Source organism: Alligator mississippiensis, chromosome 3, assembly GCF_030867095.1.
Source record: "Alligator mississippiensis isolate rAllMis1 chromosome 3, rAllMis1, whole genome shotgun sequence".
Lineage (NCBI taxonomy): Eukaryota > Metazoa > Chordata > Crocodylia > Alligatoridae > Alligator > Alligator mississippiensis.
The window spans coordinates 218,057,996-218,081,511 of record NC_081826.1 but is presented as its reverse complement, the minus strand read 5'-3'; the positions used below and the strand labels follow the sequence as shown (position 1 = coordinate 218,081,511).

General features: G+C 38.3%; 1 protein-coding gene across 4 annotated transcripts in view; it reads right to left on the bottom strand.

The window, feature by feature from the left end:
- The window catches only part of ZNF608 (zinc finger protein 608), a 102,783-nt gene that overhangs the window by 32,805 nt on the left and 46,462 nt on the right, over positions 1-23,516 (bottom strand). For all 4 annotated transcript variants that reach the window (XM_014608756.3, XM_006275931.4, XM_014608759.3 and 1 more), the window contains exon 3: positions 21,260-21,515. In XM_014608756.3, coding sequence (XP_014464242.1) covers positions 21,260-21,515 — 256 coding nt within the window. The remainder of the gene's footprint in view (positions 1-21,259; positions 21,516-23,516) is intronic.

The window sequence follows — 23,516 nt, the reverse complement described above, 5'->3', positions numbered from 1 at the left end:
AACAATATACAGAAGTTTTACCTTAAGGGAGCGGTCAGCTACTAAATGCACAGTAACCATTTAAATTATGCTAATGCGCAGTAGACTAATTCCACCGCAAATTCCCTCCACTGAACTCTTGTAAAACAGAGCATGTTCTGGTTTACTTAAATGGTGATGTAAATCTTTAGGAAAGAAATATGAGAAATGATTATAGAAATGGAATGCAGGAGAGCATCCAGAGAAATCTATGTTTTGCATAAAATGAGCCAACTTGTACATAATGATCACAGAATCACACAGCTTTGTGTCATCCACAAATTTAATAAACACGTAAGTTCAAACTCCCAGCCTTTAAGGAAGATTTTAACAGTACTGAACCACAGTTAGACCTGGGAAACCTCACTAGATACTTCTTCCTAGGCTGACATTGTACTGTTGATAAGTCACAAAACAGAAGATGTCTCATTCTTCAGATACCCTTCTTCAGCAACATATATGAGAAATAATTGCTTGGAATACAGGAGAGAATCCAGAAAAAGCCATATGTTTTGTATAAAATTAGCTAAGTTGTCCATACCAATCACAGAATAATAGAATCAGAGAAAAATAGGGATGGAAGGGACCTCAGGAGGTAATCAGGTTGAAGCCCCTGCTCAGTCTCAGTCTTGCTTAAACCATCCCAGATAAATGTCTAGATTTCACTTAAAAATTTTCAAGGACAAGTTTTCTAGATAATCTGTTCCAATGCTGAACCAACCTATTAACCAGAAAGTCCATCGTGATGTCTAACCTAAATCTTTCTTGTTACACCTTATGCCCATTAATTCTTGTCCTGTCCCGAGTAGAGATAATGATCGCTAATCATCCTCTTTATAATCACTCATTTTTATATCTGAAGAGTCTTCAGTACCTGCCTTGGTCTTCTCTTTTGTAGAATAAATTATCCTAATTCTCCCAACTTTCCTCATGTGTCATGTTTTCTGGACCTCTGGTCATTTTTCTCCTCCTCTCAAATTGTCCACATTGTTCTTGAAGTAAGCTGCTCAAAATGACACAATAAGCTAGATGAGAACCATCCAGTGCAGAATAAAGTGAAAGGCTCTTCTTGTGACTTGTACTTTACATCCCAATATACTACCAGGTTTTTTGGGACTGTTTTGCAATAATACTGCATTCCTGCCTCATATTCAGTTTGTGATCCACTGCAGTCTTGCATTCTAACTACTCATTTCCCATATTTTGTGCATATGACTGTCTTTTCCTAACTGCAATTTATTGCCCTTATTTTTACTGAATTTCATTTTATTTCAGGCCATTACCTAATTTATCATGGTCATTTTGAATTCTGATCTTGTACCAAAAAGTGCTTGCTATGCCACCCAGTTTTGCGTGATCCACAGATTTAATAAGTGAGCACTCAGTACCAACCTTCAAGTCACTAATGAAGATTTTATCAGTGCTGGACCCCGGACAGACCTTGGGGAAGCTCACTTCATACTTCCAGTATGACACTGAGCCATTAATGAATACTCTTTGAACACTATTTTTCATCCAATTATGCTCCCACATTATAGCAGTTTAGAAGTGTTTTTATTTCCTTAAAAAGGATAGTGCCATAAGCCTTACTGAGGTTAAGGTAGATATATCCATGCTCCTCTCTCCTCACCCAATCTGTCATAAAAGGAAGTCAGATTGGTTAAACATGACTTGATCCTGACAAATCCATATTGTTTGTGATTTATCACTTTATCTTCCAGACTCTTACAAAATGTTTGTTTGATTATATACCCTAATATCCTTTTAGATAGACCAGTCACTCTTGACTTTGCTAGCTGGATTGTCCTGGTTCATCCTAAGAAGTAAACAGGAGAGTGTTGCTGCCCTTGACTCATTCTTCATTCTTCTCCCTCTCCATGGTGCTGGAACTTGGAAACAGTAACACTAAGAGAAAGCAACATGATGACTGAGAAAATCCTATGAGGAGCTGTCTTGGCATGTGGGAGACAATAATTTGAAAAGAACAAGAGGAGTCAAAAGATCCTGAGGTGACAGACGTGAAAATCTTTTATATGACTGACTCATCTTATTGATGTAAAGAGGGTGAACATTCATTAGCCTCAATAACATGCACTTGATTACATCTTTGAGACCTTGAAGGAAAACATTTTTTCTTCTGTCCAATCAAGACTCAGAATGTAGCCAACACTACTAAAATAAACAGGCTAACACCAATAAATACATACTGCTGGTGTCTTCCAAAAATATCCAATTGGAAATAGACTGGAGAGCTAAAGGAGAGCAGCAATAAATTTCACTCATCCTGCCAGATCAAAACTAACAGCTCTCTTCACAGAAACCAGTTAGCATTATTTATGTCCTTGCTCAGAATCAACAGTATATTTGGTGACTCTTAAAATCTTGTGCCATGTTTGCAGCATTTCCTTTTCCCATCCTTTATAACAAACCTGAAAAGGTTACTCTACTAAAAACTGTGGCTAGAGGGGAAGTGTCCTTCGAAGATGCTTACTAACTAGATGCTGGCATAAAAGACAGAGGCCTAATCAGGGTCCAAGTGTAGCCCTTTCACTCGGATGAAGAATGAGTACAGGTGGGCCTTTCATCATAAAAAGAGTATTCTTACTTTTCACATTAGCTTCTAGCTGATAGAGTAGGTCATCTGACTAAGGTACAATTTCAGGCTCTGACTTCAGGCAGACTATTTTTCACTTTTAACCCTTTTTTTCTTCCTTTAAGTGCTATATAATATCCAAACTGCATCAGTTCAGGAACTGAACCTCAGGCCAACTGCAGACTGGTATTGGGATGAGCAAAATGTCCTTAGGTCTCCTAGGCCATAAAGAAAAGTAAGAATATGATGGGAAAAGCACACATTCAGCATTGCATGTTTTTAGATTTTTAAAGTGCACTGGCAAAAAGCTGACTCTATGTAGGAAGTCGCCATAACAACTAGTGTGGCTCTAAGGTGCAGTAAACGCTTTTCTACATGTTTTGCCTTTTATCACGATAAATAACAAGAGGAAACTATTTCTTTTACATTGTAATTTTATTCAGATTTTTAGTGATAACTATTCAGCTCCTAGAAGGATTTAATTCATAATATCACATGCACTCTCCCCTCCACTGTGGTGTGTGACGAGTTTTAACTCTAAAAAAGGGAAAAATGATTAATTTTGTTCTAACTTCACAGGAAATATTTGTCTGACAAGGCAGTGGGAGGACAGGAGGGACAAAATCCAGAATATCTTCAGTTTACTAGAGAGCTTTAATTCAGAAACTTTATCCTTCTCTAAGTGAATTTATTTATTTTTATTGCAGCTATGGATTAGTGGACATTTTGCAAAATAAATGTAGGAAAAAGCTTTACAATTTCACATGTTATCAGCAGTACATACTGGGTGCATCTACACATGCACTTTACTGTGGAGCTGACTAATTTGCGCTGCAGTAAAGCATCAGGGTCTACACAAGCGCTGGTGTTAGGGTGCAGTAGTTTAATTAACTCTGCCAGAAGATAATACTACAGCAGAATAATTGACGCTGCTGAAACACTCATGTAGATAGTGACCAGGGCACGAGGATGCAAAAGTGTGAGAGCTGCCTGCCGCCCAGCCCCACACTTAAGCACCCTTGCACTCCAGCCAGCCCATCCCGCACCTGGAGCCCAGGGCTGACCCACCAATCTCCCTGCCAGCCCAGGGCTGCTCCACCCTGGCTCCATCTGCTGCAGTTCTGGACTCACATCAAGGTGCTGCACCCGGGAGCAGCTGACTCCAATGCAAACTGCACTGGAGTTTATTCAGTCACACTAATTGCACATATAGATGTGCCTACTCTCTCTCATCTTGCTTCATAATACAGAACTACAGATTATGGGGCAATATGACAATTAATTAAATCCTACTGGTGATACGGTTGATATCACTATTTACTGGTTAATTTGACACTGAAGTGTGTTTCCTGCATATGGGTATTTGTGGCTGAGCCTGTGTACAGCTTCTATTTCCCCCATAATCACCCTATATTAGAACTGCAGTTAACCATTACCCTTTTCACTGAGTTTATCAAAGAAGTTTTTTTAAAGGACAGAAGGAGAAAGACTGTTGGCTTTGCTGATCTGCTTAACAACAAAAACCTCCTGTGAGGTCTTCAAAAATAACAGTTCAGCAAAAAGTGAACGTGTTGCAGCCACTGAGTCAGCCCCTATAAGCCCTTTTCAAAAAGGCTGATTTCAATGAATCCATTTTCAATGTTTTTTCTGTTATTCTTATATAGGAACTTTCCCCCCAACTCCTTTTCTCTTTGGAAATTTGGTAACCATAGTTTCTGTATCCTGCTGAGACTTGATATGTAGAGCTGTATTCTACCTGCTATTAAGCTGCTGATAGCAGTGTTTCTGTTGCAATTTATGAGAAATGTCAGTTGAAGGCAGAGAGTATTGTACACACTATATTTTCCCAGCTGGATACCTCCGTGAACAGAAAGCAAAAACATGAATACACATGCACCACAGGTTTGAGGAGGGAAAGGAGGCTACAAGTTAGATTTGCTGGGTGGTCTACACCCAAATGAGAATGAACACAACAATAGGAAGATCCAATCAAGATGATCGTGAAACAGTGGATGTGCCCAACACAATAATGCTATGTCACTGATTGGGACTTTCATTTTTTTAGAATTGATAGCTGCTATATCCTTTTTAAAAGTAGAACTCAGCATTATCTTTTTTGGATTTACAATAGAAATTTCTCTGACTGTCCCAGTCGTCAGGGTTCTATTGAACATTTATTATGAAGATGTGTTTTAATACAAATGCAGGTGTCTGTTTCCATATGTATTTCTTTTTAATAGAACAAGTCCTGACTTGCCAAATACAAGAAATACAGCTAGTTTTCAACTTCCCATTCAGGCTTTCTGAGATCAATTTCCCTCTTTTTATTTTGTCAATATGTTTGCTAGCAAAAACATTTTAGTCTTTCCTGGGCAACAGATACTTCATTGTAAAAGCTCATGTGTTTCTTCATCAAACAACTGCTTTGAATTGAAGGTAATGGAGCTTACAAAACAATGGGATAGAAGTCCAACTTGGCTGAGTGACGAAGGAAATAACGTGAAAATGCCCGCTGTGTCTAACTTCTAAAATTACAGCACTATCATTTTTCCCCACAAGTCTGTACACTGAGTTACAATATAAAACATTTACAAATAAATGTTATCTAAACACTATCTGTAGCAGATCCAAAGATCTGTGGTCTAGGTTTTAACACTATAGAAATTATTACATTAGACCAAATGTTTCAAGGCAATTGATTTGATCAAATCTCATGGTTTGTGCTTACTATGTCCATAATACATGAAAATATTCAGTTGTCTGTGAGCAAACCACTCCAGATGTGAAACTCTATGGTAAGAAGACAATTAGAAAAGCAGAATAGTGTATTTAAAAACATATGTTTCTCAAAAAACTTTTGTGCCTTCCCAAAAGTTGTCAATTCCTGCCACAAGCAGCTAGCTTCCAAATTTGTAGTTAGTCTTTGTCAGTCCCTAAATCACCCTCTCTATTATAAACACAAAACTGAAATAATTAAAGTCCAAAACCTACTAAACTTGAAATGCACATAGTCAAACTGAGGAGAGAGCCAATTACCATTTAAATAACAACATGAAGTTCTTTGAAGGAAGGGCCTTTTGATCTCAAAAATTCAAATGAGGAACAGGGAGAATCTGAGTTCTCTAAATTTCCAGGGGAAAAAAACTGTAGAAAAGAACTATGACCCAAGCTGTCTGTCATGTGCTAAACCCCTAGCGTATTTTACTGTTAAATATAGCTCTCTTGGCTTATAATTAGTGACAATATCAGCATCAATATCACAGATATAAAATGTTTAAGTACTGTTTTTCTGATGGAATTTTTTGGGAAGGGAAGCATTAGAAAATATTAAAGCTGAATTAAGTTTGATTTATTCTCTCTGTGAAACATTAACTTTTTTACATGCCCAAGTTTTTTGAGTCACACTTGTTTTTTGTGTGTAAATTTTACACACATGAATGCTTTGTTTTATTTCACATTCATAAGTAATCTGGGTCAAATAGAATTACAAGCTGTGTTTATGGCAGAAATAATAATGCCAGCCCTTTTGAAGAGGAGAATCAAACAATACAACTGTGGTGAATTGTGGCTCTAAATGCTGTCATTTTTTTATTTCTTTTCTGAAAAGCCATGAATAGTTGATGCTTTTGAAGACTACTCTAGCCTTTGACAGTTTATGGAGTTTGCTGATGTCACACCTCCTAATTGACACAATGCAGGGTCTGCACGGCACATTGCTACAACATTTGTTTTACAAGTGCACATTTCACAGGAAACCAAGGATTAATTTTCCCAAGACTTACAGGCATGCACTTCCAAAAGGGGAAAAAATAAAATTGTTACATATCCATACAAATCAAAATTCATGGTGGCAGGCAGCCAAACATACTATTTCAGGTCTGCTCTACCATCTGCTTGGCCTGTTAACTATTAGAAAATACAAGCAAATTGCTTCTTTTGCAACTAATTTTTAGAAGGACTGCTTAAAAACAGATTCCACGATACAACTTTAATAGGACAGGATGCCTTGGGATGATCAATATACCTTCCAGCACTGCAAAAGTTAGACAAACCATCACAACAATGAATATCAAGAAAAAATGTTCTCTTCTCCATCATGAAAAAGGCACTTAGCCAAGACACTATCACAGATCAGGAGACAGTCTTAACTTGATTCCTCCAATATCAAACTGAAAGTTATTCTCAAATCATTGATGCAATTTACTACATCAATATACATTAATTAATCTACTACAAGTTTTTAATTTATAAATTAAAAATAAAGTCTTGCACTGCTTTTGACAACCCAGCACTCCACCAATATATAGTAATTAATTTACTGCAGGTTCTTAATTCATAGATTCAAAAATAATTTGACTAGAAGCATTTTCAACAGCTGCCCATAAATCAGCCTGCTCTGCTTGTAAAGTTCAGCTCAAGAGTTATTGTGTCTGTTGTGCATCTTAAGGTTCAAAGCAAGAATTATTCATGCATTCATTCATAGCCAAGAATGTATCCCAGCAATGAAATTTACCCTTCAAGGCTGACCCAAGCTTTACCACTGGATTGACTAAATAACTGAACTGGTCAGTGATATGCTCTATCCCTGTTTCAAAAGACTCTATTTTGGGTGAGTCTAGCTAGAATTCTGACCAGTGGTATGTAATGGCAGAAATCCTAGAAATGTAAACAGTTGCTCTTTACAAATAATGCCAAACTGTGAATAATGGAACACAAACAAACCTCTCAGTATTCAGTTAGGTTTTTAAAATATTTAAATTATAGGAGTATAAAATGAGTTTTGTGGAAATGAGGAATAGAAATGCACTGTAACTGAAAGCAAACGTGTTATTTAGAGAGTGCCCCTATGTGCAATACACTTTAGCATAAATTAGGAAATGTTGCCAGCACAAGAACATCAATGCTGTCACCTCCTTTCCTACCCACTAACTGGATTGCTTTTCTTTTCTGTGCAGGGTTTTGTAACAGTACCACTACAAAAAGACTGGTGTGTTTGCAGAATAGTCAGAAGACTTCCAGGCAACTGAGTCCTCTTTTTCAGAGGGAGGAATCTGGTGCAGTACATTCAGTCAGCATTCCAGCCTTTCCTAGCTACAGTAAGCCAATGCAACTAGACTGAAGATTAAGGAGAGGGAAACAATTACACTGTGTGCTACTGCCAAGGATGCAAAGACTCTAAATCTCCTTGAAGCTGAAAACAAATTAGCAGCTTTGCCTGAGTCAAGCTGTCTGTCCAAATGGAGGTTGCTTCACACAACAGCATTACTAACTGTGCTGCTCTAAGATAACGCTTTAGGGATACAAAAACATTTTCTCTAGCTTATTTCCTGTCACTTTCTTGTCTAGACCGACAGAACAGTTTGTAACCCAATCACCACCTTCACCCATGGAGCAACCAGGCCTGGAATTACTCTTTTCCCTGTGAAGGCCCCCCCCAACCTTGCTTCTACTAATCTAATAAGACCACTTGGTCTGGCATAATCAAGATAAGCACAGAGAAATTGGTTAACTTCAGTTTCTGTTTCTTGTTTCAAAAAACCCCCACCAACATCAGTCTTCAATCCAAATGTCTATGTGTAATCATTTGCCACCTTTAATCTTTATCTGAAGGAGAAACTCTGCCTATTCTTGTGGAAAAACCTTTGTTCAGATACCCAGACATAAATGATGGAAATACTTCACTAACTCATTTCTACTGTTAAGACAGAAGAGGTAGTAGTAAGGCACAAGAGTCAAGCAAAACATAGGTTTTGCCATCGTAAGCCCACTGCTTTTCTAGCCAGTAGTTTGAAACAAATGCCTCCCTTCAACAAAGTAGAGGATGAGGCCTTCAAAGCTGTTCTAAAGAAAGAAAAACTGAAAAGTAATACAATAGAGCAACTTTCAGAGCAAGCAGAAAATTGAAGATTGAAGAAAATTGAAGAAACTACTGCCAAGTAAGAATTCAGGATTTTGTTTCAGTTACTTGTAGGTAATTTGCAGCGGGGCGAGTTAGTAGAGTGCACTGTGCTAATTAAGTAGGAGCCTTGGACTTCTGAGTGTTGGCTTGCAAAAAGTTTGAAGCACTATGAAGATGCTCTTAGACCTGCACTTATGTTTGTGGGGAGAACTATTTTGCTCCATTATGGTGTTTCCACACCGGAAGTTGCTGACGAACTGTGTTTAAACCTGGTGCCAGCTGATATGGTTTCAAACAATTCCTTGCTAGACTGGATGATTGGAAATGAAACTGTTAGAAACACATTTCAAAGCTCATGTTCAGCTTCCATCTTAATAAGCCATCCACAAAAAAAAAAAAAATGGAGCACAGCTACCTGTGAGAGTGTCTGCACATAGCTGTCAACTTTTGGTTTACTGCAAGGCCAATGTACGGTTATATAGATAATCTGGCATATTTACAAATACTAAATTCTTGCTTTTAACCACTCCTATGGGGCAGGCAAGTATTATCCCCTTTATATGATAAGAGGAAACCAGACAGACAGGTTTAAGTCAACATTTTCCAACTTTACTCTCCTAGTCCACATTTTAGCACTGATCTGATTTTCAAAGGTGGTAAGCATTCCATGTAAACTTCTGATTTTCAATCTCTCTAGATTTTGGTGTCTAACTTCATACCCCAAGGTTTGGACTTACTAACCTTTGATTAATCTCCTTTTTTCTCAGCTGCGTGCTTAGTCCAGTAGCACATGATGAGTCACCTACTGAGCTACCCCTCCTAATAGCCAGAGGTCATGCTGTCTTGTCCACAGAGCACCTGACTCAGATGCTGGCAAGAAAGAGCATAAAGTGGCTCCAATGGTGGTTTGAGCTATTTTCTGAAGATATGAACCTTCTTTAAAAAAAAGCTAAGGCCCCAAAGACCTTATGATGTTTCTGAGCTCCAAAGGCCAGTTATGGGAAGGAGCTGGTAAAATAAATTAATATTAAAGAAAAATCTGTGACACTGTAGGTTTCCATCACATTCCATCTTCCTAAGGAAAACAGCCTGGAAAACATCCTCTTTTAATGAAAGCTGACATTCTCCTTTACATCTCTAAGTCCTCCAAATGAGCAGGGGTCACATAGCTTCAGGCTCTGCAAGGGCAGCTCTATTTGAATGGAAGCTCCTTTTTAGACAAAAGCACATGAGCAGAGCTAGGTTCAATCCCTGCGAGAGAAAGCAAACAAGCAGTAAACCCTAATGAAAAGCTTTGTCCTATGTAAGGACAGAAGTTTAAGCTGCATTTTTACATTCTAGATTAACGGAAGATTTCTCAGGAACTGACTCTGTTTGAAACTAAGTTTCTCTGAGCCATTGTTTTCAGTGTTAAGGTCAGGTCACTTGGGGTCTTTTTGACACCTTGACCTAGTTGGTATGGTAAAATGTAAACAAACAAACAAAATACATCCTGTGGATGATTTTGAATGAATAAAACTATTTAAACACAGAAAAATATCAAATGCATGATATCCTTGACTTTCCATGAAAAAGGAACTAGTTAGCAAAGATTTTACAGCTGCAAAGTACATGGGAAAAAAGTGTTTTGAAAAAAATCTCTTTACTTATTAGAAAGGGACAACAAACCCAGTCCAAGAACTACTAATAATCTATACTCCCATTTCTGTATTTATTTTCATTAAAAAACTACATGAGATTTGAAAGTATGTATAAAAGTAAAGTTGAAAGAAAATCCAAGCAGACCCTTTGTTTTAATATTACCACAGACATCTTTAAAGTTAGTTAATGCTTCTTTACAACAGAGGAATAAAATGAATCTAGTAATACAGAAAAGCACACTCCATTTTTTAAAATTGTTTTGTTTATATTTTTTCCATAAATCTGGAGAGGTTCTGGGATATGAAAGTGATGAACTTCAACCGAGGTTTTCTTTGCGCTACTCCATTTAATAAACTAGACCCAGCTTTTCAGTTCAAATCAAGAAAGCCATTTCCCTCGGGCTTTTCTTCTGTGGATATTCTCCCTCTTTTCACAGTCAATTTTATCTTTCTTCCACTAGGACAGAAATATAATCTTGGAATTTCCTAGCCAGCCTGGAGGCCAAAGAATTCAAACTTCTCCTAAAGTTGTTAATTGTTTTCTCCTTACCGTCTTCGGATTTTCTTTTGCCAGCTACAGTTCTTAACTAGTAACCAGTTACTATATGTTTAATAATCCAAAATTCATAAGCCTAAAAACAACTGGAAAATTTAATACATTGAAAACTCTGGGCTAAACCCTGCTCTTTTTTAGCAGGTTTTGACCATATGGCCAAAAAGACATGAGACAGAGAAAAAAAAAGAAAGTTCCCATTTTTTGGTGTTTTGTGATCTGTAGTCATGTGCACTCCAGCAGCAAGGGGGACCAAATCTGTTTCTCTCTCTCTTGCATACTGTAACCTAGCATTTCCCAAACTGGGGAGTGTGCCCCTCTTGGGAGTGAGTGAGGAGGGGGTAGGGAGAAGGCAAAAACTTTCCCAAGTTGGGACCTGCATGAATGATGATGACAATAGACAACACCCACCCCCACCACCGTGCATGCGCGCACATGCGCACACACACACTTCAGGCACTGATTCTTCTTTTGCCACCAGTTATTTTGCGTTCCCCATTCTTCAGGTGCTGCCGCTTCCCTCAGTTCCAATTCTCTTGTGCTCCCTTACTCCAGTGGCAATTAGCGGTAGGGGAAGCGGTGGTGACAGCTGAAGTCTGGAGGAGCCCAAGACTACAGGCGGCTTCTATGGCTGGGTGTAACTCACAAGGTTGGGAAAACACTGCTGTAACCCAATACCTGCAACAAACAAAACTGGACATTTCTGAAGGAAATCCGAGACAGTCAAATTCTTACAGAATAACAGTACCATGGTAGGGATCATCTCTGGGACAAGCTAGGTGGGCTTTCCTCACTCTGAGTGTATTTATTAAATTTAAAAAAATGCTTTTACATATATAAAAAACTTACTTTGCAGATACTTTTCTGTAAATAACAGGTAACAAATGTGGACTCAAGCTATATGTACTTTGCACTGAAATGGTGTCAACCCTAAAAATCTGCTGCTGTTGTGGTTTTACTTTTGAGCTCTGATTGGCTTCTTGGTCTAAAATCAACTCTTTCACTGTTCATAACCTCACTGCTGGAGCAGGCTCAGTTTCGTGCTCAAATAGCTTCAAGCCAATGTTTCCAACCTCAATTATCCTCCTTCCTCTTTCTCTGCACCCTCCCCACCCCCATATGTTTGTTTGAACGAGGAATAATTTTCTCTGTATGTACAAGCAGTGCTGGGAGTCTTGCTCTCCAGCAGTCTGGCAAGAAGGAGCTTTTTATGTGAGCATTGTCTGGAATTTGTTAGTTTTTCACATTCTGTGCCTTGGGTTATACCCAGATAGCCGCACTTAGTCTTCTCACTGAGCTGTGAAAAGTGGCATTTGCTGGTTTCCCTTAAACAAGCTGGCCTTTACTACCCTAACTAAATAAAACACTTTGGATGTTCTTGATCAGTTATTTCAACTACAGTCAGTAAAAACTGTGGCTACGTTCTGTAAACCATTACAACTGTGTCTATCAATATGAATCAACAAAATGGATAAAAAGTGATACACAAACTATGAAAATGAACATACAGGATATATGCAACAGATACACATTAAGCAATGTTCTCTACATAATGAAATGACAGATTTGCCACCTTTATAATCACTAATGAGAGGCAATATTTTGAATGGGAACTTATTAATAATGCTGTTATAGTCATTTTGTAGATACTTAACTTTACAGGTTTCCTTTACAAGAAAAAAAAGAAACCACTGTTGCTGTGGGTCAGAAGGACTAGTTTAGCTTTTTTTTTTTTTTTTATCATAGGGCCGTGCTAGATGTTCAAATTAAAACTGGTTAGAAACCAGCCATAGAGTTGTTACATATTTTCAAGCACTAACTTTGTAGCTGATTGGCTCTTTTTATAGCTGGATAGTCATCTTTATCATGTGATAATTACTTTGTACTTATGGCTGGCCTAAATTTATTGTGCAATTAACCAGTTGTGTGATAATTACTTTGCATTTGTGGTAGGTTTTACTTTGTACTGCAACTGGTCTAAATTTATTGTGCGATTAACCAGTTATTTGTGATATATATATAATGTAGCATGGGGAGATAAATCAAAAAATGGTCACCACTTTAAAAAAATTTTCCAATTACATGTTCAGGTCTAGTCTAATATGAAAACACTGCAAGAACTAGAATAATAAACATGAGCAGTCTGAAACTGAGAGGGGGAAAAAATTCTAGTCTGCTGTGATGACTTTTTAAAACATTTTTGGAAAGGGACATCTTTGTAAAAGTGTCAGCATGCTACCCTGTCAATTAAGTTATGACAAGTCAAAATATATAGCTGTAAGAGACACAGAAGGGCTCTTGCTGTTACACTATTTTTGGCATTTCAGGCTAAAAATAAAACAATAAAAAGAAGAAAACTGTAAGAAAGGAACTTTTTAAGCAAAAAAAAAGAAATCAACACCACTTGCTCCAGGCCTTGTTTATACAGAGAGTAGTAAAAAAGGGATAGATCCAACTTACTTAAAGAAAACAAACAAAGAAACCTTAGATCATCTTTAAGAGAAAAAATAATAAAAGAAAACCACACTTTTTTTAAATCTTTCAGTTTGAAAAGCACTGTACTGAATTACTAGAGTATCCCTGTTTTGCATCGACACCTTATAACAAAGGATGTTTGCTTTTATATTACACTGTTCTTTCCATCATCTAGGCCCATGGTGCCCACTAATTTTTAGCCAATTACAAATTCCAGCCTTGGGGGGTAATCCCAAGGTATGCAATTATCCAGATGTTGCATAACAAAAATTAATCTTGGTCTTATACATGGCCTGGATCATTCTCAGTAATTTGTACACTGAGATGCTGAAGCAGATGCCTTAAGTATCTGTATAATGAACCAAGCAAACCCTAGTGTTCAAGAAAAGTTGTGGTCTGATTTTGTTTTACATGGCACATCTACATGAGATGTTTACTGTGTAGCTGCCTAATTAGCTCCTCTGTAAAGCCTCAATGTCTACAATACCTCAACGTCTACACATGTAAAATACAAGTACTATCCTGCGGCAGAATTCTTTAGTGCTCAGCAACGCATCTGTAGATGCTGACCCAACTGCTTGGGGCATGAGGGTGCATCAGTGCAGGGGCTCCCTGTCACCTGTCCCTGCACTGGAGCACCCTCGTGCTCCAGCCAGCCCCTCTGTAGCACGATGAGTCAGGCAGGAACTGCCCCAGGCTGGCAGACTGAGCCCCCAAGTCCCCTGCCAGCCAGGCCTGCTCTGACCCAACAGGTGCTCCATGCTAATAGCACGTGTAGATGAACCCACTGACCAGATCGAGACGTGCACGTACGTGCAGTTTGTGGCACTGCAAACCTCTTTGCAGTGCCACAAACAGCATGTGTTGCACATTAAACCATTTGCTGCACTGCTAGTTAACAGGGCTGGAGTAAAATTTGCTACTGGGATTTCCCAATAGCAAACCCCTAAAACAAAAATGGCACAAAACACTCCAAAGTGTTGTGTGGTGAGACAAATGTGCAGACAGGGGAGCGGTTAGCACTGGACTGCCCGCTCCCCTGCCCCCATGCACTGTGGAGTCCCTGTGCTGAGGAACCCTGCAGCCCAGCCAGCCGCTCCCTGGCTAGCTGGGGTGCAGTGTGCTTCAAGAAAGGGGAGCAGCCAACCATGGGCTGGGTGCTCCTCTGTCTCCCCATGCTTCAGGCATGGGGGGCTCCACTGCGTGGCCCCTGCACTGAGCCACACTGCGGCCGGGGCTGGCTCCTTTCCTCGTCTCTGTGCACCTCAGTGCGGGGAAACCTCTGCTCCATGTGGTGTGGTAGAGACTGTGGGGGGCAATGAGGCACCCTGTGCCCCAGCCAGCCAGGGAGCAGGACATCTCCAGATGGGGGAGCAGGCAGCCCTGGACTAACTGCTTCCATCTCCGCATGCCTCAGCACGGGAACTTCGCTACAGAGCCCTCATGCTGAGGCACTTGGACACAAGGGAGCATCCATCCCCAGGCTGGCTGCTCCTCTGTCTCAAGGCACACTGCGCCCCAGCCAGCTACTTTACAGCTGGTTGTTGCACAGTGTGCCTCAGCATGAGGGGCTCAGCACACAGGCTATCACCGTGTGAGGCACCCTGTGCCCTGGCCAGAGCCCTTTGCAGCACATGGAGCAGTATGACATATTTACTCAAATAGGAGATGATCCTAAATGTAAGATGGTGCCCCAATAATTAGATTTGATATACGGAAAATGTATCAATTTGTTACAGTTTTCCAGGTATAGAATCTTTATTGGAGATTTGCCTTGCTTTTGTTCCTCCCTCTGACTACTACAGTAAGGAAAATAAATTGGGGGCGAGGTGTTCAGGTGGCTCCCTGATCTTCTTCCCCCTACAGCCCCCTCCCACCCTTAATGTCAGACCTTGCTTTCCCTGAGCACATGGAAATGAGGGGCAAATTGGAAAATACTTTGAAATCAATATATATGCAAATTACTATGGGTACTTCGTTTGTCCAGAATTGATACATCTTACCATTTTTTAAGCTGCTCCAAGTTTTAGCACAGATACTGGCTGCTTCCATCTCCACATGCCTCAGCACAGGGACTCCTCTACAAAGCCCTCACGCTGAGGCACATGGACACACTTTTAAGCAGCACTTTTATACCAATTTATATCCAACACAAACTATGCATGACATTAGTCCAAAACCAAAAAGCTCATGGTTTACCATACAGTTCACTGGGTCGGGCCTCAGCAGAGCCAGCAGCATTTCAAACCATACTGACTCCATAGCTCAGCACTGCTCAGTATGTGTGTGTACTCCAGATACCCCCCACAAAGAAGCCATGTATTAATTAGCCCCCACTCATGACTGGAACTAGATGTTCTGTCACAAGTCCTGGGATCCTCCAAAAATTTATATGCAGATGAGGTACAAGGGAACCTGATCTGGCTTCACCTCATGGAAAGTGGGGCCACACTGATTATATGCGACAATCTGGGAAAGGGGGTGATACAGGGATTCTGGGTGAACTGTTTGGGGCCCTGTTTAGTGATGTTTGCCAGACACTTTAAGGCTGGTGAAGAAACAGGAATCATTAGAAATGGGAAAGAAAGGCACAGCCCAACTGTGGGAGCAAAAAGGAAGTAAAAATGTATTTAGTGTAGTGGCTCACCAATGTAGCGCACACTGAAAAAAGAGTCGACACTGAGAAGGGTTAAGCACAATGGGCACTGCCACATAACTTATTCAGATGAGCTGTACCAACCTATACTCGGGGTAGGTTCCCATCAGTATGGTTGCCTGACATAGGCCATGTGTTTTATATCCATGATAAGTGTTGGTTGTATTTAATCAACTTCATAGTTGGTTTCCATTACTGACCACATGCTGCTTTGGGCCACAATTTAATGATAGACAATGTATTTAATGAGGTTTCCTTATATGCAAATATAAGACAAGGAGCTGTTTTTCCCATACTGATGGGAGGGGTGGCTTGTCTTATATTCAAGTAAATATGGTTATTTCTCGTACTAAATACTTCATGAGTAGATCTCTCAAGTTTGTCTTTAAATGCAATAAGTGCTCCCTCTAACGCCTGTGCATAGCACTATGAGTAAGAACAAGAAAAGCTTGCAATACTTAATAATTTGGGATTGAACATCACTGAGAAATTACTGAACATGGGTAACTTAATCAAATTTCTGTCTAATATCATGAAAAATCTATGCTTCTTCAAAAAACAAAACATGAAAACAAAAACACATTTCTTTCTACTATTTGTATTCGATACTCTTTTCAGCAGTGTAAGCTCCCCTGCTTCATTATGATCTAGTGAACTGGTCCTTTGTATCTGTGAGTTTCCCATACATGTTTTGCATATGAGAGAGAGAGAGAGAGAGAGAAACGTTTGTGAAAGGAGGGAAAATTAAATAGGTTGAAAAACATATTTCAAATTGATTGTGCTCTTTTAAATAGAGTTTGCAAAACCAAAGCTATACAGGACTACAGAGAGAACTCATGTAGTAGATAAGTTTTCAAAATATGCTTACATACAAAATATATGGACATGGGAACTCAGAAAAGCCACCCATAACAGATTTAGGCACACTGGGGTAAATTAAGGGGCCAAGGGGGGGTCTCAATTTCTGTGTATTTCTGCAAACTTATGGCAAATTTGTTTCCAGAATAATTTTTGAAGACTCCAGTGCAGATCAAATTAGTTCTCTAATAAGAATCTGCAAAATAAAATAACAACAAACCTCCAAGTCTTAGGGCTTATATTTAGAACAACTCTAAAAAAGGCAACGATGGTAACACAACACCTTGAAAATAAATTCATTTCTCTATTATTTATTATCTAATGACAACAACAAATTTATCCAATCTATATGGGAAGGAAGAATGTCGATCCAGAAATGTGAGAACTTGAACACTACCATCTGACAGCTTGTTTTGCACAAAAAGGGTGTGTAACACACATACTAAGTCAACGTAACTACTAAGGCGACTTAACTACTAAATTGACTTAAGTAAGTTGGTTTAAGCCACATCAAAACATACACATGTGGTGGCATCTATCTTGCGAGCTATGTTGACTTAAGTAACGTAACTCAAAATAATATACCTCGGAGGTACATTATCTTGTGCTGTGTGTAAGTCGCCTCTGCTCCACATATGCGTGTATGCTCTGACAGTTAAGTCCACTTAAAAAAGTTTAGCTGGCTTAACTGTCGGTCAGCACATATGTTCTCACTCGAAGGCAACAAGGTGCATGATGGCGGTCTCCCAAGCAGTTTTCAAGCAAATAAGTCATCATTATAACAAGTACTTCTTACAACTTAAGACTGATTCCATTACTAGATGCAGTTAACATGACCCAGGGCAACTGAGTGTAAGAAACAAAATAATAACAACAATGACAATCACAAACAACACCAGCAGCAATGTCTACCTACTTTTGAAAGTTCCTCAGTGGTTATCCCTTTTCAAACCCATTGTTCAATCTAAGCATCCTATTACATTTATGCACTCTATAACCATTTTACAAGCAGATGACTTAATTTAGCAAGTACCTGATTAACTGTATTTCTAAATTTCAAAATACACACATGCTCTAGAGAAAATATCCTGTGATAGATAAAACACACAAGCAAAAAAACACACTTTAACACTACCAGGCTGTTTTATGTAAGCGATTTTTACTACTGCTGAATGGTAGCTTATAGTATCACATCAGCTGCCAAGTTTCAGGTTGACTTGCCTATAAACTATTCCTTCATTCCACTTCTAGAAAGTAGCCTCGACTAGTCCTTTCATTCTCCTTTTTTTTCTCCGCAACCATTAATAACATATTGAAAACATTCCAAGTCCCAGACAAAAAAGCATGCTCTGCATATTAAAAACACTAAATGCCTACAGTACCTGCATGAAAAATAAACACACAGCACATTTGAGAAGTGCCCATATGATAAGCAGCATATCCAGACAATTATATTTGTAAAATCATAAAATTGTTTAATTTTAAAGTCCCATAATAAAACGTGACAGACTTCAGATACCAGCTTCTCATTATACAGCCTAAAATTGAAACACTTTGAGGAAAAATGGTCTTGTTTATTCAATTTTCTGATCAAAAATGACTGGATAGATTAACCTGAGATAAATAAAAAAAGAAAAAATACTACAAAAACTCAGCCACACTTCTGTCTGAAATCCAATATGCTTTTTCTTTTGGACCCGTTACTTCGTAAACAGGAAAAATAAAAGCCAACATGATCCTCCTTATAACCCTGAAGAAAAGAATAAATGCAGCAGAATATGACAATTAGGGTAATGACCCTAAAAAGGAACCAGTTATTTCAAATACTTGATATGTTCAAAACATTCATTCACAAGTACACATTAATTCTATGAAAGCATGCATCCAGTTTAGTAACGAACCCTAAATAAAATATCTAATCCTATCTCTCTCAACCCACTGTACTGTTCTCATTATAGCTATAACCACCGCATACCCTCTGTTTCCATTCCCACTGCTAGTTATTGCAGCATATGAAAGCTGCTCAGCACACACATTTGGTTCATAGTTCCCATATGCTACAGGATATGCAGACATCCTACAAGCACATTCTAATCACCAAACGATTCATCTTACCAAATGGCTAGATCACATGCAAAATAAAACAAATATATTAGAACTTGGACAAAGGTCAGAAATTCTCACATCTTAGATTGTTGTAATTCTGCTGCTGGGCCTTGCAAAGCCATGGTTTGCATTTTTATTTTATTTTTTTAATGGGTTTGAAGGGGGGTAGGGGGTAGAACATGGAGATGTTTGAGGCAGAGGTAAGGGAGCAAGGGAATGGGGACAATGGCTACAATAGAAACTCAAATCTCAACCGGGCATGATAAACAACCAGCCAGATTCTGAGCTCAGCTATGCTGCTGGAAATTCTGGGTAACTTCAATCAAGTTATCCTGGATAAACACCCATGTATTAGAGGCCAGCTTGTATTCATGAAAGGACACGAACAAAATTCAGTGCACAAAGATTCATATTTGCTATTATACAGATCTTCAGAAAAAAATAGCAAATTTTAAAACCGGTAAATACATGCATGCATATGTCCCCAGAATTTCAGCTAAATCATAATGGAAACTATTTTCTAGGGCAATATTCCATAACACAGTTATGCGTAATTCTCTACCTTTGGAAAGAGTAATAAAATATCCACACATCATAGCAATTTCTCCATTTAAGGATGATAATTTCTTTTAGACAGAATCAACCCAATTACCTTGATTTTTTCCACATAATGTTACTCCACCTACACTGCTGAAACTGAACATTTTAAAATCCTGTTTCAACTAGTGTTGTAATTTTTTACACCTAGAATACTCTTGTGTAATATCTGGATGCCTATATTAAGAAGCAAAGGTTTTCAAAGGTCATTAAAGCAGTTTTTCATTGCTTCCCCAGTTGTTCTAGAAGTCTCCTAGTGGGTGGGTGGGAAAAGATTAATGATATCAGGAGATTAATTTTTATTAAATGACAACGTATTTTAAACCAGAACACTGATAAAAATGCAGATGGAATATTACCTTTGCCAGTGTGTTGGACCTTGACAGCATAGTTCATGTTTGGTCCAAACCATTAACAAGGGCTTCTTAAATTCAGTGGGGTCAGAAGTTTATTTTATTTTGCAAGAATAACACTATTAACAGCTCCTATTCTTTCATGTCACCAGAGTTAACACCCACACATTCCAACACTGGTTAATCCAGGCCAACCAAGCGAAGACTGAAGCTACTAAGGGCAGTCATCTCTGCCGGGACATTTTAAAACAGAATTTATACTGTGCTTTGAAAACAATTTAAAAGGATCAATCTACCTTATGAATCTGTTGTAGACCTACAGACAGTGAAAGATGGATGGATGAGAGAATATAAAAGCAAGTAAATCTGACTCTGTATATTGATTTTTCAAAGGACAGTAGAGCATTTTGGTGAAGTCTTATATATCATTGCAAAGGACCAAATGCTGTTGTGCATATGTCTCAAGCATGTTGGTATTTATCACCAGCTGATGCACTGTTGTATGCTTTCATTATGTAGTTTTGTAAATAATCTGGTTTTCATTGCAGAGGAATTTAGACCACTACAGTTTAATACACCTCAAAACAAACAGGATAGAATATCACAAGCAGATCTTTGTGTAGCTTTAACTAAGGAGATCCCTTGTTATTGTTAGATAATCAAAATTAGCAGTGGTTTGAAGTACACACGCAGGATTTTTTTTAGGGTTCTTTTCATCAACAACAGGAAATTCATGGTTTAATAATGAGGTTTTGGAAATCAAAATAGAAAAATTTGCCTATGACACCATCTTCTTCTCTCTCTTTACCTTTTTCCAAATCACCAACCAATCAGTATGAAGTATACAGCATCTCTATTTGATTAACCTTTTTCTAAGTATTCTAGATAAATTAGTTGGATTTAGCTTCCATTTCTTCTTTTAACAAAGCCCACCTTTCAGAAATGTTTTCTTCTTAAAATGTTTGAAACAAACAACATGCAAACAGAACTCACAACAAAAACCTGAATATTTTTATAGATTGCTACATAGTAGCTTTATAGCAAAATATAGTATGTGAGATCTAGAATAATTCAGCTCTAGTGTTCATTTGTGCCACTCACACAAACATTCACATAACGTACTTGTTCCTCAAGGCACCCATTTAAACAAAAGTGTTTTATTGTAATACATTTCTGCTATTCTGCTAGTGAATCTTTAAGATTATGTTTTACTGAATACCATAGGATATAGTTAATTGTTTGGTCAAAATAAATTAATAATGCTCAACACTAAGACAAAAAGATCCTTTGCTCTTGTATAAAGTCAATAAACATAATGCCTTAACAGGATTCTTTAAAAGAGATGAATAGCTCTCCAACGTATCTATAAGCCTGGGACTGACACTACAGATGACAGTATCTGAATAGACTAGCGAACCACCTCCAAGTAATACTCCAACAGAAACAAGCAGAACAAGAGACCCTATAATATTTGTATGTAATATATGACGTGAATGGAAAATGCAGTTTACCTTCTTCGGTTTCATGCCACACAATTCCCTCCAAGTTCACACTGGTGCCAGGCTCACAGGGTCCAAGGCATTCAGGTTCTGTTACTACTCCAACTTCACAAGTGTTTACACCCACTGAACGAGTCCGTACCAAAAGCTGCTCGACTGGCGCTGCAATATTGGATGAAGATGGGGAAAAGTAGGAAGGCAGAATCTGAGGTGTGATACTGCTGGAAATCGGAGGTGGAGGTGCAGGCACTGTAAACAGGGGATCAACCTGAAAACAACAGACAATTTTACTATAATGGTGCTTGGATTAGAACAAAATAGAACAGAACATGAGTTTGCTTAAAACTCTGCTACAGTGCAAGCAAGCATTCAAGTACATTGTGAGGTGATTTCAACCTTGCATTAGGACCTCTTTTGGCATGTAGATTCATATGGCACATGAAGCATTCATTATGGAAAATCTGTCATGCTAATCAAAAGAAAACACTAAAGTTCTGGAAGAATATGCCCCATTGCCTTAGACTGCTAACAGAAAATAATAAAGAATTAAAGCCACTGTTTTTCTTAGCTCTGGCAGAAAAGTGATTTGTGGATAGAAATTAATTTTTCAAAAACAGGAACTGCATTTTTTTCAAGAAAAACATTTCTGAAAGCACACAAGGACATACGAATGCCACACTTCTCTGTGCACCATAAAGAAATTATGTATGTGGTGCAACTCAAATACTCAATATACCATACACGATCCCTTGTCATCCAAGCATTTAACGTGCATTAGGCTTACCCAGCTGATAATATACAGACAAAATAATATCCATGCCCTTGCAATAACAAAGATTACAACCCTTAGAGAAATCAAAACTACCCAGCTAACTGTAAAGGGTCACCAAAATACAAGTTACAAGAACAAAAATTATTAGCCAATACGTTTTATTTGTATGTTGATTTAGAAACACCACTACATTTTTGCACTGCTTGACGAAACTGCAAGAGATTTTCCACATATGGGGCTCTATCCTGTGGGGTTCTGAGGACTCAGGCTTGACCTAGCAAAGACTTTACTGTGTGATGGGGATTTTTAAAATTTTTCTTTTAGGTCTTTTCCATTCTGTAGACTCATTTCCATATTCACCCCCAAGCATTTCAAAGCTCAGTATTTTACTATAGACATAATATTCTCTTTGTCACACAAAAAGGAAGTAAAAGGAGGAAATGAGCTCCTAGTTAAACAGCTGAACCAGTCATCTGTGTCAGTTTCTTGTTTATATCTGTGAAGGACTCTTCTACACAGTTGTACATTAAAATGATAAACTAATGTGCATTTGGCACATCTGATCCAAAATTCCACCAAAACATCCTCCATCATCTGAATGTTAAAAAGGCTAAATTTCCTGTTGTCAATTCTGTAATAAAATGTCTTTAATTCTTTGTCCCTGTATTGTACTGTATCCCTGATGACAAAGATGAGGAGCAAAGACATCTAGAAGCCATGCAGCAGATGCTATGATTTATGTTTCATGTAAATGCCACTCAATGCAGTTCAAAATTCATATTGATGGTTATTCTTTTAAAATCAACTTGACAAATGCAGACCCAGAGAAGGAAAAAATTGGAGGAACCATGCTAATTTCTGCATTCTTTATGTCACATATAAACATTTAATCACAGAATTTAATTTAATTTAATTCCTCAGCCTGACGAAGGGTGTTTGTGCCTGAAAGCTTGCAAAAAAAGATTTTTTTCCAACTATTTGAGTTGGTCTAATAAAAGATATCATATTTACCCAAAGAACCTTGTCTGCCTATGTCCTTAGACCAACACGGCTACAACCCATACCCTTTAGTCACAGAAAGCATATTCATGATTTCAAAACTTTCCTTTTGAAAAATGTTGACTGACTTCCTTCAAGCAGAAAGTTTTATTCGTTTAAGCACTGCTCGTGCATCTAAAAATTGGACCACTGAGCTGCGCACAGAAATCTAAACATATAAAAGGCCTTAAACTGCCTCTTTTACCTTTGGCCTAACTGGTCATAAACAAAAAGGAAAGGAATTCTGGCTGCAAGCCTGAAAAACAGATTAAGTTCAGAAGTAACTGCCTGAATTGTGATCTCAGTTACATTGGGTTAAGTAGGGTAATTAAATTCAAACTCTTAAGATAGTTATTATATTAGGACTAATAATATTTCTGGGTTAAAACATGGGAAATTATGGGGGGGGCGGTATTTTAAAAATAGACCCTAAAATGTTACCTGCAATTTTGCAACCAC